This window comes from Aotus nancymaae, unplaced genomic scaffold (assembly GCF_030222135.1).
Source record: "Aotus nancymaae isolate 86718 unplaced genomic scaffold, 86718_ANA_hifiasm-v0.15.2.pri h1tg000095l, whole genome shotgun sequence".
Taxonomy (NCBI): Eukaryota; Metazoa; Chordata; class Mammalia; order Primates; family Aotidae; genus Aotus; species Aotus nancymaae.
The window spans coordinates 99,602-115,995 of record NW_026988510.1 but is presented as its reverse complement, the minus strand read 5'-3'; the positions used below and the strand labels follow the sequence as shown (position 1 = coordinate 115,995).

The 16,394-nt window shown below is 56.0% G+C and overlaps 1 protein-coding gene across 13 annotated transcripts in view; it reads left to right on the top strand.

The window, feature by feature from the left end:
• The window catches only part of GAS8 (growth arrest specific 8), an 81,788-nt gene that overhangs the window by 20,170 nt on the left and 45,224 nt on the right, over window positions 1-16,394 (top strand). For 11 of the 13 annotated variants that reach the window (XM_064369900.1, XM_064369902.1, XM_064369908.1 and 8 more), the window contains 8 exons: window positions 4,508-4,645; window positions 4,865-5,018; window positions 6,425-6,532; window positions 7,199-7,324; window positions 11,899-12,009; window positions 13,643-13,758; window positions 14,491-14,547; window positions 14,626-14,820. In XM_064369900.1, coding sequence (XP_064225970.1) covers window positions 4,508-4,645; window positions 4,865-5,018; window positions 6,425-6,532; window positions 7,199-7,324; window positions 11,899-12,009; window positions 13,643-13,758; window positions 14,491-14,547; window positions 14,626-14,820 — 1,005 coding nt within the window. The remainder of the gene's footprint in view (window positions 1-4,507; window positions 4,646-4,864; window positions 5,019-6,424; window positions 6,533-7,198; window positions 7,325-11,898; window positions 12,010-13,642; window positions 13,759-14,490; window positions 14,548-14,625; window positions 14,821-16,394) is intronic. The other 2 variants (XM_064369901.1, XM_064369899.1) reach the window with 2 other exon arrangements.

Below are 16,394 nucleotides of genomic sequence, written 5' to 3'. Positions count from 1 at the left end.
ACAGGCCTGGGACCAGAGGTCGTGCCTTTTGGAAAGCCCACTACCCGGCCAGTGGCTAGTGTGTGCAGCCAGCCAGCCAGCGCGTTGCGGGTGCTGTGGGTCAGGGTGGTGGTTCTGGCTTCTGGGCACCCAAGGCGAGTTTATCTCTTGGTGCCATTTTGGGGTCATGACTCTTTGGGGGGGCCTGACAGAAGCCGTGGCGTTTTTTCCAAGAAATACTTGAATTCACAGAAACTCGATTCACAGACCCTTCAAGTCGTCTCTGGGCTTTGACCAAGCTGAGGACAGCCAGATCCTGGCGGTGGCCTTGTCCACCCCCTCAAGCCCCTCTCCATGGGGTGGTATTCACTGGAACGTTTGTTCCAAACAACAGATAATTCTTACACCATGCACTGTGGACCTAGGTGAAGCCAGGAGGTCACAGACTTGTGTTCTGCCTTGGTGAGCACGAGGCCGGGAAGCTGGCGTGTGTGACGGACGTGCAGAGCTGGGGCCTCCTGCTCGTGGTGGGGCCCTACGGGCAGCTGCCGCTCACCTCTGCTCATAGTCAGGCGCTGCAGTGGGTGGTTCTCTTTGCCTTTCAGAATTTTTTTTTTTTTTTTTTTGAGACAGAGTCTTACTCTGTCGCCCAGGCTGGAGTGCAGTGATGTGATCTCGGCTCACTGCAACCTCCACCTCCTGGGTTCAAGTGATGCTCCTGCCTCGGCCTCCTGAGTGGTTGGGATTACAGGTGCATGTCACCATGCCTGGCTAATTTTTGTAATTTTAGTAGAGATGGGGTTTCACCATGTTGGCCAGGATGGTCTTGATCTCCTGACCTCAGGTGACCCGCCTCGGCCTCCCACAGTGCTGGGGTTACAGGTGTGACCCACCTCAGCCTCCCACAGTGCTGGGATTACAGGTGTGACCCGCCTCAGCCTCCCACAGTGCTGGGATTACAGGTGTGAGCCACCTCGGCCTCCCACAGTGCTGGGATTACAGGTGTGACCCGCCTCGGCCTCCCACAGTGCTGGGATTACAGGTGTGAGCCACCTCGGCCTCCCACAGTGCTGGGGTTACAGGTGTGACCCGCCTCGGCCTCCCACAGTGCTGGGGTTACAGGTGTGACCCGCCTCGGCCTCCCACAGTGCTGGGGTTACAGGTGTGACCCGCCTCGGCCTCCCACAGTGCTGGGGTTACAGGTGTGACCCGCCTCGGCCTCCCACAGTGCTGGGGTTACAGGTGTGACCCGCCTCGGCCTCCCACAGTGCTGGGATTACAGGTGTGAGCCACCTCGGCCTCCCACAGTGCTGGGGTTACAGGTGTGACCCGCCTCGGCCTCCCACAGTGCTGGGGTTACAGGTGTGACCCGCCTCGGCCTCCCACAGTGCTGGGATTACAGGTGTGAGCCACCTCGGCCTCCCACAGTGCTGGGGTTACAGGTGTGACCCGCCTCGGCCTCCCACAGTGCTGGGGTTACAGGTGTGACCCGCCTCGGCCTCCCACAGTGCTGGGGTTACAGGTGTGAGCCACCTCGGCCTCCCACAGTGCTGGGGTTACAGGTGTGACCCGCCTCGGCCTCCCACAGTGCTGGGGTTACAGGTGTGACCCGCCTCGGCCTCCCACAGTGCTGGGATTACAGGTGTGACCCGCCTCAGCCTCCCACAGTGCTGGGATTACAGGTGTGACCCGCCTCGGCCTCCCACAGTGCTGGGGTTACAGGTGTGACCCGCCTCGGCCTCCCACAGTGCTGGGGTTACAGGTGTGACCCGCCTCGGCCTCCCACAGTGCTGGGATTACAGGTGTGAGCCACCTCGGCCTCCCACAGTGCTGGGGTTACAGGTGTGACCCGCCTCGGCCTCCCACAGTGCTGGGGTTACAGGTGTGACCCGCCTCGGCCTCCCACAGTGCTGGGATTACAGGTGTGAGCCACCTCGGCCTCCCACAGTGCTGGGGTTACAGGTGTGACCCGCCTCGGCCTCCCACAGTGCTGGGGTTACAGGTGTGACCCGCCTCGGCCTCCCACAGTGCTGGGATTACAGGTGTGACCCGCCTCGGCCTCCCACAGTGCTGGGATTACAGGTGTGACCCGCCTCGGCCTCCCACAGTGCTGGGATTACAGGTGTGAGCCACCTCGGCCTCCCACAGTGCTGGGGTTACAGGTGTGACCCGCCTCGGCCTCCCACAGTGCTGGGGTTACAGGTGTGACCCGCCTCGGCCTCCCACAGTGCTGGGGTTACAGGTGTGAGCCAACGCACCCGTTTTCTGTTTGTTTTTAAATTTATGTCTATTACATTTTTTTTCATATGCATATATTTGCTGGGGAAAATGTGTGTAATCAAGGTAGTGCGTGAGGTGGTCAGGTACCAGGGAAGGCCCCTCACGTGGTGTGTTGGTCCTGCTCTCCCAGTAGGCGTGGGCTCTTGTTGCGAGAGGGGGCTCTGTCAGCCGGTGTCATGTCACAGGCCTTGTGCTGTGCTGTGGATGTCAGGAAAGAGTTAGTGGGGTCAGGACCCATCTGACTTTCCATTTCTTGGGTATGAAGTACAGTGATTTCCCAAAATCACCACTGCCTGTGGCATCCCCCTGTGAGAATCCATCATGAAGAGTGGCTGTGCGTGTGGTCACGGTGGGCGAATTTCCTGGAGCACCTGAGTGGGATGGAGTGTGCTGTGGGCGAGTCTAGCCTCCTTCCGACCTCTGGCATGTTCTTAGGTCAGCAGGGATGGCGCAGGAGAGTGGGTGTCCTGCTGTAGTGTGTTACAGCTGTCCGCAGTGGGTTGAGATGTGTCAGGCCCCACCTTGCCACGGAAGAGCGGTGCTGGGTTTTGGGCTCCAGCACTGGCATTGGTGTGACTTTTGTGGCCCCTCTCACCTTTATGTCTTTTGTTTTCTTCTTAAACACTTAAGAAAAATCCCCAAAAGCCTTAGGATCCCTTTTGAGATAGTCAGATATTGGCCCTCAGCCTTGACTAGAAACAGCAATCCAGGTATGCCTTTTGTATCTCCCAATATTCAGGCATAACGATAATCCATAAAAAGGAAACAGGTGTGATACAAGGGCGTGACTTGGTGAAGCCATAGTAGAAATAGGCAGAGAAAACAGCCAGTAAACACGAACGTACGTCAGTCTTAACAGCTGAAGGGACAGGTTGAGAATGAGGTGGCATTTCTGTCCTTCAGGTCTGCGAGGTTCCAGAGCTGAACACATTCTCTGTGGCCAAGGATTTGGAGAGGCAGGCTGCTGTTTCTTCCTTGTGGGAGTGTGAGTCAGTATCACTGTTTTGGAGAGCAGTTTGACAGTAATCATTAAAATAAACATACAGGGCCGGGCGCGGCGGCTCACACCTATAACCCCAGCACTTTGGGAGGCAGAGGTGAGTAGATTACGAGGTCAAGAGATGGAGACCATCCTGGCCAAGATGGTGAAACACCGTCTCTATTAAAAATATAAAAATTAGCTGGGCGTGGTGGTGCGTGCCTGTAGTCCCAGCTACTTGGAAGGCTGAGGCAGGAGAATCACTTGAACCCAGGAGGTGGAGGTTGCGGTGAGCCGAGATTGCACCACTGTACTTCAGCCTGGCAACAGATTGAGACTCTGTCTCAAAAAAAATAAATTAAAAAATAAATAAGTAAATAAGTAAATAAATAAATAAACATTCAGAACCTTTGATCCAGGAAGTCTACCGCTGCATCTTTTCCTGCAGAAATAACAGACTCATCTGAGTACAGAACATGAAGGTTTTCATTTTCTATATTATCTCTATAATGTTTGACCTTTTTTGTGGTAAATATGCATTAATTTTAAAAGCAACAAAGATTGGCTGGGCGCGGTGGCTCATGCCTGTAATCCCAGCACTTTGGGAGGCAGAGATGGGTGGATCATGGAGTCAGGAGATGGAGACCATCCTGGCTAACATGGTGAACCTAGAAGGTGGATGTTGCAGTGAGCCTAGATCGTGCCACTGCACTCCAGCCTGGGCGACAGAGCAAGACTCCATCTCAAAAAAAAAAAAAAAAGGCAGCAAAGATTAAAAAAAAAAAATCTCAGGATGGCCAGGTGCTGTGGCTCACGCCTGTAATCCCAGCACTTTGGGAGGCTAAGGCAGGCAGCTCACCTGAGATTGGGAATTCAAGACCAGCCTGACCAACATGGAGAAACCTCGTCTCTATTAAAAATACAAAAATTAGCCAGGCGTGGTGGCGCATGCCTGTAATCCTGGCTCCTTGGGAGGCCGAGGCAGGAGAATCATTTGAACCTGGGAGGTGGGGGTTGCTGTGAGCCGAGATGGTGCCATTGCATTCCAGCCTGGGCAACAAGAGTGCAACTCTGTCTCAGAAAAAAATAATAAAAAGAAAAAACTCTTAGGTTATAAGGGTATGCATTTGGTGGGATTCTTCTTAGTCAATCTCAGAAGTCACCTGTTGAGGAAAACAAATTCCTCGTCTACTCTAAGGAGAAACCTGCACTCCGTCCTGTGTAGTAGCCGCTCCCCTGTTAAGAACCTGCTGTCTTCGTTCTTTTCAGGGAGCCATGCTCACTGGTCCTCCTGGTACAGGCAAGACATGTCTTGCCAAAGCAACTGCAGGGGAGGCCAGTGTGCCCTTCATCACTGGGAATGGGTCAGAGTTCCTGGAAATGTTTGTCGGCGTTGGGCCAGCAAGGGTAGGTGGATGGAACCGCTGCAGGCAGCCTCAGCCCCGTGGCTTGACCAGGACTGGTCACCTCGAATAGCTCGGTGTGGGGCCCTGGCAGTGGGCACCTGTGGGAGGTGCTGGTGCACCCAGGCAGAATGGGTCAGAGGTTTCCGAGGAGAGGGTGGAGAACCGGCATTCCTGTCTTCTGCTGGTAGCAAAGCAGACTCTCTGTGGATTCCCTTTTCAGGTGCGTGATATGTTTGCAATGGCCCAAAGAAATGCTCCATGTATCTTATTCATTGATGAGATTGATGCGATTGGCAGGAAGCGAGGCCGAGGCCACTTTGGAGGCCAGAGTGAGCAGGAGAACACCCCGAACCAGATGCTGGTGGAGATGGACGGTGCGTGCAGCCTGCAGCCAGCCTGTGGTGTGCAGCTCTTCCTCCACAGCTGCTGAGCGACTGTCTGCACCAGCCTTTTTCTCTAAAGTCACCCCCAGAAGAGAATACCTGATTGTTGTGTTTTCAGGAAGGCTTCTCTCAGGCAAATGTGATGGAGAAAGCTGTGTTAGGTTCACAAGCCTCCTTCAGTGCCCGTGATAGACAGGGGCAGTGCACTCCCCTGCCCCCAGATGGAAAGGGTTCTGGCGTGGGGAGACAGCTGCCTCTGGGGAGGGGGATCAGGTCGACAAGCACGGGTGCTCCTGACGGTGCCCACAGGGTGGTGTGCACACAGCCCGTGCTCCTTCCACTCTAAGCCTTGTCTCACTGTCCCTGCCTCACCCAGAATCTCACAGACCCCCCCAGGCCTGCCTCCTCCCAGAGTGATTCTAGCTGAGATGTGACTGATGGTCGCCTGTCAGTCCTGCTAAAGCCTTATTGGGCGCGTCCAGGCGTCTGTGCCAGCTTTCAGATTTGGGAGAACTGTCACGTAGACGTCTGGCAGATTTGATTTCTCTTTGGCTTTAGGGCAGCATTCAGGTCCCTGAGACCACCCCCGATGTGGTGACTTGCTAGAAGTCACAGGACTCAGCCTATAGTTACACTCATGGCTGTGATTTATTAATGTTAAAGGGGACGGCAAAATCAGCCAGGGCAGAAGGCGAATTGGGTCACAGGGAGGCCAGGTGCAGTGTGGAACCTTCCTCCAGTGGAGCCACCTGGGACACGCTCACTTCCCCCAGCAGCAAGCTGTGACCACGCATGCCAGATGTTGGCAAGGAAGCCGGGATTTTCGCTGGGGGCCAGGGCTGTGGCACCCTCTGCCTGGCATGCACCAGGCTTTGCACAAAGGGTTTGGGCGCAGGGAGCTGTTGTTCTCAGGGAATGGTGGGAGTGTTCCCACATTACAATGCCCACACACTGCCCCTGCGAGCAGGCCTTTTTGAAGAGCAGTCAGGCTGCTGTGTTAGTAACACTTTTCTCTGCAGGCCAAAAGCATTTCCTAAATACTTTTTTGACTGTAGTACCCAACGGTAATTCTAATTAGATTATGATTGTTTTGATATCTGGAGGGCACTGATTGGAGAGAGGAGGGAAGTGGGGCACTCCGGTTTTCTCCTCCCTTCCCTCTGCTGGGCACCCATCTCCTGTGTAGCCTTTGGCATGCCCTTATCCATCCAGCACCAAGTGGTATCAGAGGCTGCAGGAACCGGTCGTAAGTCAGGATGAGGACGACCCACACCTTGGGACTTGTCTGTACCTCCTGAGCCAGGCCGTGGGGTTCCCGGTTCGTGGAGGCTTGGCTGGTTACCTGCCATGCACACATCGGGCTTGCCACTTGGCTCACCTGCTTCTCCTGTGTCCAGGGTTCACCTCAGCCACCACCGTTGTGGTGTTGGCCGGCACCAACCGCCCTGACATCCTGGACCCGGCCCTGCTACGGCCCGGCCGGTTTGACCGCCAGATTTACACTGGTGAGTGCACCTTTCTGAGGGTCGGGCCGGTCTCCCCTGGGCTGGAAAGTTTGGTTAGGTCATTGGCTGTGTATTTGGAGGAGATTGTGATGGTAATCCTGAAGCAGTTAATGCAACATTTTGAAAATGTGGAGATGCTGGCAGTGCAGTTTTTGGGAAGAATCCATGTGGCCGGGCCTGAAGGGATGTTGCTGCAATAGAAACAGGAGGTGGGAGCTTGTAGCAGACACCGATGATTTAGAAGACAGCAGCTTGTCTGTTACGCTGCAGCCCGACAGCCTTCGTCGCCTTCCCTACCCTCCTGTGTTTGTTAGGAAGCATTAATCCGTGTGCCCTGCCCGCGGCAGGCCTTGTGTTGCTCGCGGTCAGCTCACATGACCCTGGGTTGAGGGTTCAGTAGCTGTGGAGCCAGATGTGCGTGCGTCTTGGCTGGTTTCTGCCGTTGCTTCCCAGCTCTGGCTGGAGGACGACAGCAGAGACCCCCACAGGGATCCCAGCTGTCCTTGCAGTTCTGGGATGTGGCTGTGGTGACTGTCCCGGCTGTCCTTGGTGTTCTGGGATGTGGCTGTGGTGACTGCCCGGCGGTCCTTGCAGTTCTGGGATGTGGCTGTGGTGACTGTTCTGAAGGCCCAGAATGCACAAGAGCCCGTGTCTCTTTTTCACTAGGCCCCCCTGACATCAAAGGCAGGTCCTCCATCTTTAAGGTCCACCTGCGCCCACTGAAGCTGCACGAGAGCCTCAGGAAGGACGCCCTGGCGAAGAGGCTGGCAGTGCTCACCCCAGGCTTCACTGGTGAGTGGTGGGAGCCATGTGTGCTCTGCTCTTCATGGGCGGTGGTGACTTGCCATTCCGTTCAGTTCTGGCAGCGCTCACCCTCGTCTGTAGGACTTTTCACCTGTTGAGAGTGTTCAGAGACCTCACATCATTTTTCTTGACCCCAAAACTAATTTGTACCCATTTGAATTCGTTTTAGTTATATTCAGACTTAGTGAGTCTTACTGCAGAGCTGACAGTAATGTCCCGGAGAGAGTCTGCCAGCCTGATGCTTCCTGAGCTGTTTCCGCCTGGGGCTTGGCCTCCGTGCTGGGCAAGCTCATTTGCTTTTCTCTCGTCTTTTTAATGAAAGCTCCGTCTATGCTAGGAAACCTGCTTCCCTGTCTGGGCAGGATCACCCTAGGAATGAGTGGGGACTGTTCCAGGGGGATTCCTGTCCTCCTCTCCCCTGCTCTGCAGCTGTTTTCTGCCTCAGTACCTCATGGTTATGTGGCCATTGGCCACGGGCTCCGACCTACACCCCACCTGCTCCCTCTATGCCTGGAATATTCTGCTGTGGTGTCTCATCCCTTCCAGCTGCCTTGGCAGCCCCGGTGGTACCTGTCCCCTGGCTCCCCGCAGTGTCCTGCCTAGTGTGAGGTCAGGTGTATTCACACACAGAATTGCACGCTTGTCTGCTGCAGGATGGTGAGTGAGCAGGGTGGTGAGTGAGAAGCTCTTGCCTGGCAGCCATATGAAGTGTGTCATCTGTCTTAGACACAAAATGTGCTTCCTCTCTTTTGTTCTCTTCTCTGGCTGACTTCAGATGTAAGATAAGAAGCTGGAATGCTACCAAGACTGCTTTCTTGTGCCCCTAGAGGGGGATGACTCAGCAGGGATGGCTCTGACTCAGCACTTCCTCTCAGCAGAAATGACTCAGGAATGACTCTGATGACTCTGACAGCAGGGATGACTCAGCACTGCCTCTCAGTAGGGATGACTCAGCACTGCCTCTCAGCAGGGATGACTCAGCAGGGATGACTGAGTAGCGATGACAGCACTGTCCCTCAGTAAGGATGACTTAGCAGAGATTGAACACTGTTCCTCAGCAGGGATTACTCAGCAGAGGTGACATAGCACTGCCCCTCAGCAGGGATGACTCAGCAGGGATGACTCAGCAGAGACGGCAGCACTGTCCCTCAGCAGGGATGACTCAGCAGGGATGACAGCACTGTCCCTCAACAGGGATGACTCAGCGATGGCAGCACTGTCCCTCAGCAGGGATGACTCAGCAGGGATGGCAGCACTGTCCCTCAACAGGGATGACTCAGCGATGGCAGCACTGTCCCTCAGCAGGGATGACTCAGCAGGGATGACAGCACTGTCCCTCAGCAGGGATGACTCAGCAGGGATGACTCAGCAGAGATGGCAGCACTGTCCCTCAACAGGGATGACTCAGCAGGGATGGCAGCACTGTCCCTCAGCAGGGATGACTCAGCAGGGATGGCAGCACTGTCCCTCAGCAGGGATGACTCAGCAGGGATGGCAGCACTGTCCCTCAGCAGGGATGACTCAGCAGAGATGGCAGCACTGTCCCTCAGCAGGGATGACTCAGCAGGGATGGCAGCACTGTCCCTCAGCAGGGATGACTCAGCAGGGATGGCAGCACTGTCCCTCAGCAGGGATGACTCAGCAGGGACGGCAGCACTGTCCCTCAACAGGGATGACTCAGCAGGGACGGCAGCACTGCCCCTCAGCAGGGATGACTCAGCAGGGACGGCAGCACTGTCCCTCAGCAGGGATGACTCAGCAGGGACGGCAGCACTGTCCCTCAGCAGGGATGACTCAGCAGGGACGGCAGCACTGTCCCTCAGCAGGGATGACTCAGCAGAGACGGCAGCACTGTCCCTCAACAGGGATGACTCAGCAGAGACGGCAGCACTGTCCCTCAACAGGGATGACTCAGCAGGGACGGCAGCACTGCCCCTCAGCAGGGATGACTCAGCAGGGACGGCAGCACTGTCCCTCAGCAGGGATGACTCAGCAGGGACGGCAGCACTGTCCCTCAGCAGGGATGACTCAGCAGGGACGGCAGCACTGTCCCTCAGCAGGGATGACTCAGCAGGGACGGCAGCACTGTCCCTCAACAGGGATGACTCAGCAGGGACGGCAGCACTGTCCCTCAACAGGGATGACTCAGCAGGGACGGCAGCACTGTCCCTCAACAGGGATGACTCAGCAGAGACGGCAGCACTGTCCCTCAACAGGGATGACTCAGCAGGGACGGCAGCACTGCCCCTCAGCAGGGATGACTCAGCAGGGACGGCAGCACTGTCCCTCAGCAGGGATGACTCAGCAGGGACGGCAGCACTGTCCCTCAGCAGGGATGACTCAGCAGAGATGGCAGCACTGTCCCTCAACAGGGATGACTCAGCAGAGATGGCAGCACTGTCCCTCAACAGGGATGACTCAGCAGGGATGACAGCACTGTCCCTCAGCAGGGATGACTCAGCAGGGATGGCAGCGCTGTCCCTCAACAGGGATGACTCAGCAGGGATGGCAGCACTGTCCCTCAGCAGGGATGACTCAGCAGGGATGGCACCACTGTCCCTCAACAGGGATGACTCAGCAGAGATGGCAGCACTGTCCCTCAACAGGGATGACTCAGCAGGGATGACAGCACTGTCCCTCAGCAGGGATGACTCAGCAGGGATGGCAGCACTGTCCCTCAGCAGGGATGACTCAGCAGGGATGGCAGCAGTGTCCCTCAGCAGGGATGACTCAGCAGGGATGACAGCACTGTCCCTCAGCAGGGATGACTCAGCAGAGATGGCAGCACTGTCCCTCAGCAGGGATGACTCAGCAGAGACGGCAGCACTGTCCCTCAACAGGGATGACTCAGCAGAGACGGCAGCACTGCCCCTCAGCAGGGATGACTCAGCAGGGACGGCAGCACTGTCCCTCAGCAGGGATGACTCAGCAGAGATGGCAGCACTGCCCCTCAGCAGGGATGACTCAGCAGGGACGGCAGCACTGTCCCTCAGCAGGGATGACTCAGCAGGGACGGCAGCACTGTCCCTCAACAGGGATGACTCAGCAGGGATGGCAGCACTGTCCCTCAACAGGGATGACTCAGCAGAGATGGCAGCACTGTCCCTCAACAGGGATGACTCAGCAGGGATGACAGCACTGTCCCTCAGCAGGGATGACTCAGCAGAGATGGCAGCACTGTCCCTCAGCAGGGATGACTCAGCAGAGATGGCAGCACTGTCCCTCAACAGGGATGACTCAGCAGAGATGGCAGCACTGCCCCTCAGCAGGGATGACTCAGCAGGGACGGCAGCACTGTCCCTCAGCAGGGATGACTCAGCAGGGACGGCAGCACTGTCCCTCAACAGGGATGACTCAGCAGAGATGGCAGCACTGTCCCTCAGCAGGGATGACTCAGCAGAGATGGCAGCACTGCCCCTCAGCAGGGATGACTCAGCAGGGACGGCAGCACTGTCCCTCAACAGGGATGACTCAGCAGAGATGGCAGCACTGTCCCTCAACAGGGATGACTCAGCAGGGATGACGGAATAGAGATGACTTGGGGATGACTCTGACTGCCCCTCAGCAGGAATGAGTCTGCTTTGCATCAATGGAAACATCGTAGTGTCTATCAGCAGGTGAATGGCCAAAGTGGCATATACTGTAGTTGAATTTAGCTATAAAAAGGAATAAAGTAGGCCGGGTGTGGTGGCTCACGCCTATAATCCCAACACTGGGAGGCCGAAGTGAGCAGATCACTAGGTCAGGAGTTTGAGACCAGCCTGGTCAATGGTGAGACCCTGTCTATAAAAACATAAAAAATTAGCTAAGCGTGGCAAAACCCCATCTCATTTTTTTAAAATATAAAAATAAGGCTGAGCACGTGGCTATAGGTGTGAGCCTATAGTCCCAGCTACTCTGGAGGCTGAGGCAGGAGAATTGCTTGAACCCAGGAGGTGGAGGTTGCAGTGAGCCGATACCGCACCACTGCACTGCAGCCTGTGCAACAGAGTGAGACTGTATCTCAAAAAAAAAAAAAAGGGAATAAAGCATGGATGCATGCTGCCACATGGGTGAACCTAGAAAGTGCTGTTCTCCATGCAGGAAGCCAGACACAAAAGGCCGTGTGCTATATAGTTCCATTCACGTGAAATGTGCAGAGTAGTAACACAGATACACAGAATAGCAAATCCGTAGGGACAGACGTGAGATGGGTGCTTGCCAGAGGAGGAAGTGGGAGTTAACTGTGAATAGGCAGAGGGCACCTCACAGAGACGATGGAAAGTTTCTAAAACTACATTATGGCAATAGTTGCCCTCCTTGATAAGCTTATTAAAAAGCATCGATGTGTACATGTAAAATGAGTGGGTTTTATAGTATATAACTTATGTCTTAATAAAGGTTCTCAAAACACGTAGCTAGATAGTGGTGACAGATGGAACAGCTCCATTCCCTTCACGTTATCTCCTGAAGTTCAGCCTTGGCCTCTCTGCTGGAGATGTTCCTTAACAAAGCTGATCTGGGTCAAGCTCCAGCCACCAGGAGGAGCACTGAGTGTCCCTGTTTCTCCCTTCCTGGGTCAGGTGCTGATATTTCCAGTGTTTGCAGTGAAGCAGCTCTGATTGCCGCCCGGCATCTGAGTCCTTCTGTTCAGGAGAAGCAGTTTGAGCAGGCCATCGAGAGGGTCATCGGAGGTGAGCCTGGCAGCTTGGGGAGGGAGGGGTGTTTGCAGCTCTAGGCCTGGCAGGCTCACCCTCTGGCCCCAGTTTCAATTCTGCATGCAAGCCGCGTGTGGTGGCTCACGCCTGTTATCCCAGCACCATGGGAGGCCAAGGCGGGTGGATCACTTGAGGTCAGGAGTGCAAGACCAGCCTGGCCAGCATGACGAAACCCCGTCTCGTTTTTTAAATATAGAAATTAGGCTGAGTGCATGGCTCGCGCCTGTAATCTCAGCACTTTGAAAGGCCAAGGTGGGCGGATCACAAGGTCAGGAGATCGAGACCGTTCTGGCCAACATGATGAAACCCCATCACTACTAAAAGTACAAAAATTAGCTGGGTGTGGTGGCGTGTGCCTGTAGTCCTAGCTATTGAGGAGGCTAAGGCACGAGGATCACTTGAACCCAGGAGGCAGAGATTGCAGTGAACCCAGATCATGCCATTGTATGCCTGGTGACAGAATGAAACTCTGTCTCAAAAAAAAAAAATTAGCTAGGTGTGGTGGCACATGCCTAGTACCAGCTACTCAGGAGGCTTAGGCAGGAGAATCTCATGAAAGAAAAAAAATCAATTTGCATGCAGGAACCCATTTTCTTTTCTTTTTTTTTTTTTGAGACAGAGTTTTGTTCTTGTTGCCCAGGCTGGAGTGCAGTGGCACGATCTTGGCTCACTGCAACCTCCGCCTCCCGGGTTCAAGTGAGTCTCCTGCCTCAGCTTTCCAAATAGGTGGGATTATAGGGGCATGCCACCATGCCCGGCTAATTTTTGTATTTTTAGAGATGGGGTTTTGTCATGTTGCCCAGGCTGGTCTCAAACTCCTGACCTCATGTGATCCACCCAGCTTCTCCCAAAGTGCTGGGATTACAGATGTGAGCCACCACGCCCAGCTGCAGGAACCAAGTTTCTAAACCAACACATGGGACTTGGGATCTTCCAGCAGCTTTCATGCCGCTTTTGGGAGCAACATTTAGACCTTGAAAGGGATGGGCCTTCCAGGCCGTGTGAGGCCCAAGGAAGCAGATTAGAAGCAGCTTTGAATGCCTGCTGTGGAGGGCAGAGCAGTCTTCTTCCCTGAAGGGAATGGGAACGGATGCGGTTTCCGGGGAAAAGCCTTGTGGATGCTGCAGGGACCATCCATCCCGGGCATTTCCTTTTTTTTCTTTTTCTTTTTTTTTTTTTCTTTGAGACGGAGTCTTCCTCTGTTGCTCAGGCTGGAGTGCAGTGGCGTGATCTCGGCCCACTGCAACCTCCACCTCCTGGGTTCAAGCGATTCTCCTGCCTCAGCCTCATGAGAGCTGGGGCTACTGGCGTGCGCCACCACACCCAGCTAATTTTTGTATTTTTAGTAGAGACGGGGTTTTGCTGTGTTGCGCAGGCTGATCTTGAACTCTGGTCTTGCACTCCAGCTTGGGCCTGTTTTAAGTCTTCCGTGTGAGGTGTATGGTTGGTGGGTTTCACTGCAAAGCAGAAGGCAGTGGGAACAGGGGCTTGGCTTCTGCTGTCTGGTATAGATGGGCCTGGGGATCCTGGCTGGGTGCAGAGGGAGTGGCCTCGTTTCCCAGCCACCTACTCCTGCCCCGCCTGACTCACCTGGGAATGTGATGTCTAGGCCTTGAGAAGAAGACCCAGGTCCTGCAGCCCAGGGAAAAGATAACTGTGGCCTACCACGAGGCCGGACACGCAGTGGTGGGCTGGTTCCTGGAGCATGCGGACCCCCTGCTGAAGGTTGGTGTCCCCCCGCCGCGCCCCGAGTGAGTCCACCCTGCAGGCTTGCGCCTGGTATCTCTGGGCCAACCCGGGGTCTTGCGGCCGTGGGACCTTCAGGAGGTGGCCCTATAACGTTTTAAGGAATGTGCTGCTCTAGAACTTGTCAGAAGATCCATTCGGGGTGGGAAGGCAGAGCAGTGGGTTCCAAATGGGGCTTCGGCAAGTGACTCCAGGCGGCAGCCTCAGCGTTCAGCTCGCCTCACTCCTGAGCTTGCGTGCAGCTCTTGGGCCCCGCCAGAGCCTCTGCAGGGTAGGCAGAGTAGAGGCGGTTTCCATGTGAAGCTCCCAGAGGCGGGTGCACTTCTTGGGGCATCCCTAGGGTGTCTGGGGGCCTGGATCAGGCTGTCTCCTCTCATGTTCCAGTAAAAGGACCTGCAGTCAGAGCCAGGGTCACGTGGACCTGGCTGCTCCAGGGTGGCTCCTGGAGGAAGTGGGGACTGTGTTTGGGGTGACGGGGGCGTGTATCGTCTCCTGCAGGTGTCCATCATCCCCTGGGCAGGGGGCTCGGCCGTGCGCAGTACCTGCCTCGGGAACGTGGGGTGACGAGGGCGCGTGTCCTCTCCTGCAGGCGTCCATCATCCCCCGGGGCAAGGGGCTGGGCTATGCGCAGTACTTGCCGAGGGAGCAGCTCTTCGATGGCATGTGCATGATGCTCGGGGCAGGGTGGCTGAGCAGCTGTGCTTCGGGCAGGTCACTGCGGGGGCTGACGATGCCCTGAGGAAGGTCACCCAGAGCGCCTATGCTCAGGTAAAGCGTGGGCATCCCCTGGCGGGGGCTGCAGGCAACTGTGTCGGGCCGGGCTCACCCCGGGTTCCATACTTCTAGATTGTGCAGTTTGGGATGAGTGAGAAGCTGGGCCAGGTGTCCTTCGACTTTCCCCAACAAGGCAAGGCCCCGGTGGAGAAGCCATACAGCGAGGCAACTGCCCAGCTCATCGATGAGGAGGTCCGGCGCCTCATCAGCGCCGCCTACAAGCACACCCTGGACCTGCTGACACGGTGCCGGGAGCATGTGGAGAAGGTTAGTGTGGCCTCTGCCCAGATGACTGCGTCGTGGGTCCCATGTTGGGTCACATTCAGGCCACACCTATCCTTGGGCTTGCTCAGCTCTTGCTGTCTGACAAGTGGGCCATTGTTTCCAGGTGGGCCAGCGGCTCCTGGAGAAGGCAGACATGGTGGAGCTGTTGGGCCCCTGGCCCTTCGCGGAGAAGTCCACCTACGAGGAGTTTGTGGAGGGCACGGGTGGCCTGGAGGAGGACACGTCCCTACCCGCGGGGCCGAAGGGCTGGAACCGGGGACAGGAGGAGGGAGACGTAGAGCAGCCGGTGCAGGGGAGCTCTTTGTAGCCGCTGGTGGAGGTCAGGTGACTCCGATTACCTGGGACCTTTGCAAAGCAGCTGCAGAAGCTCACCAAAAACAAATTAAAACGTGACAGCTGCAAACTGGTGTTTTAGATGAGGGTGCTCTGAGCCCACATGCAGGGAGTGGGAGTGGACAGAGGGGCTGCCCTGAGTCCCTGGGCCCTGCTGCTAGAGGACAGTTGGGTCCCGGGTTAGAGGGAGGGGAGCAGGGCTCTCCCGTGGTGCTGAGGAAGGCGTGGTGCCTGTCTGTGAACCCTGAGTGTAGCTTCAGGAGGGGCTTGATGGGGCATCTGGAGACACTGAACCTTCCTGGGGCCTGCCTCTGTGGAGGAGTGTTGATGTGGTCATAAAGTCACTCAGAGGAGTCTGGGCCCAGCACAGAAACCCTCTCGGTTTGGTAGAATTCAGAAGAACGCCAGCCAGTTGTCAAGGGAAAGTCAGGTTTCTTAAGCAGCTGTTTGGATGGGTAGAAGCTCATCTGCTGATCTGTCCTTCAGAGGGAAAGCCCACTCCACCCACAGGTGCGTGGCTGAGGGAGGATGGTGGAACTGTGGGGCTCCATACGTGAGGTTCCATGCCTGGGCAACCCCCACCTCTGCCTGCATCTGGGCCCTGTGGCAGCCCTGCTCTGCGTGGGAGGGATGTGAGTTGCTTAGCAAACCTGGCACCTATCCTTGGGGTGGAGACGCTTTAACTGCAGATGTGTCTGAACTTACGACTGCATCATCAGCTTCTGCTCCTGTGACCTCTTTGTTGGAGTTCTGGAAGGGAAGCTCTGCAGGGCCCTGGCTGGCTCAGGGGTGTTTGTGGAGAGGCCGTTGTGAGGCCTCAGCATGCGGCCACCTCTGGCCCTGGTGCCTGTTCATGAACCCTTTTCCCGGGGCTGGGTGGCTCCTAATAAAAGGAAGCCCCTTTCTGGGCTTTGAGCTCCAGGCCCTTTGGTGCCTCAGGAGGCACCAAACTTTAACTGAGGGAGGCTTTGCTTTTTCTTATCTGGGGTGTGGGGGACTCAGTGAGGATGCCCGTGTGCTTTCTCCAGGACACGACCTGACTCCAGGACTCACTGGGGTTAGCAGCAGCAGGGCTGTGCAGTGTCAGCCTCGACCACTGCCTTCCGGGGGGCGGATGCCTGTCTGGGTGACCTGGGATGGGAACTGGGGAGACACCCTTTTGCAGATGTCCTGGTGAGTGGCAGGAGGAGGTGGCCCTGCTGGCTGCGCCGGGCATAGTTTGT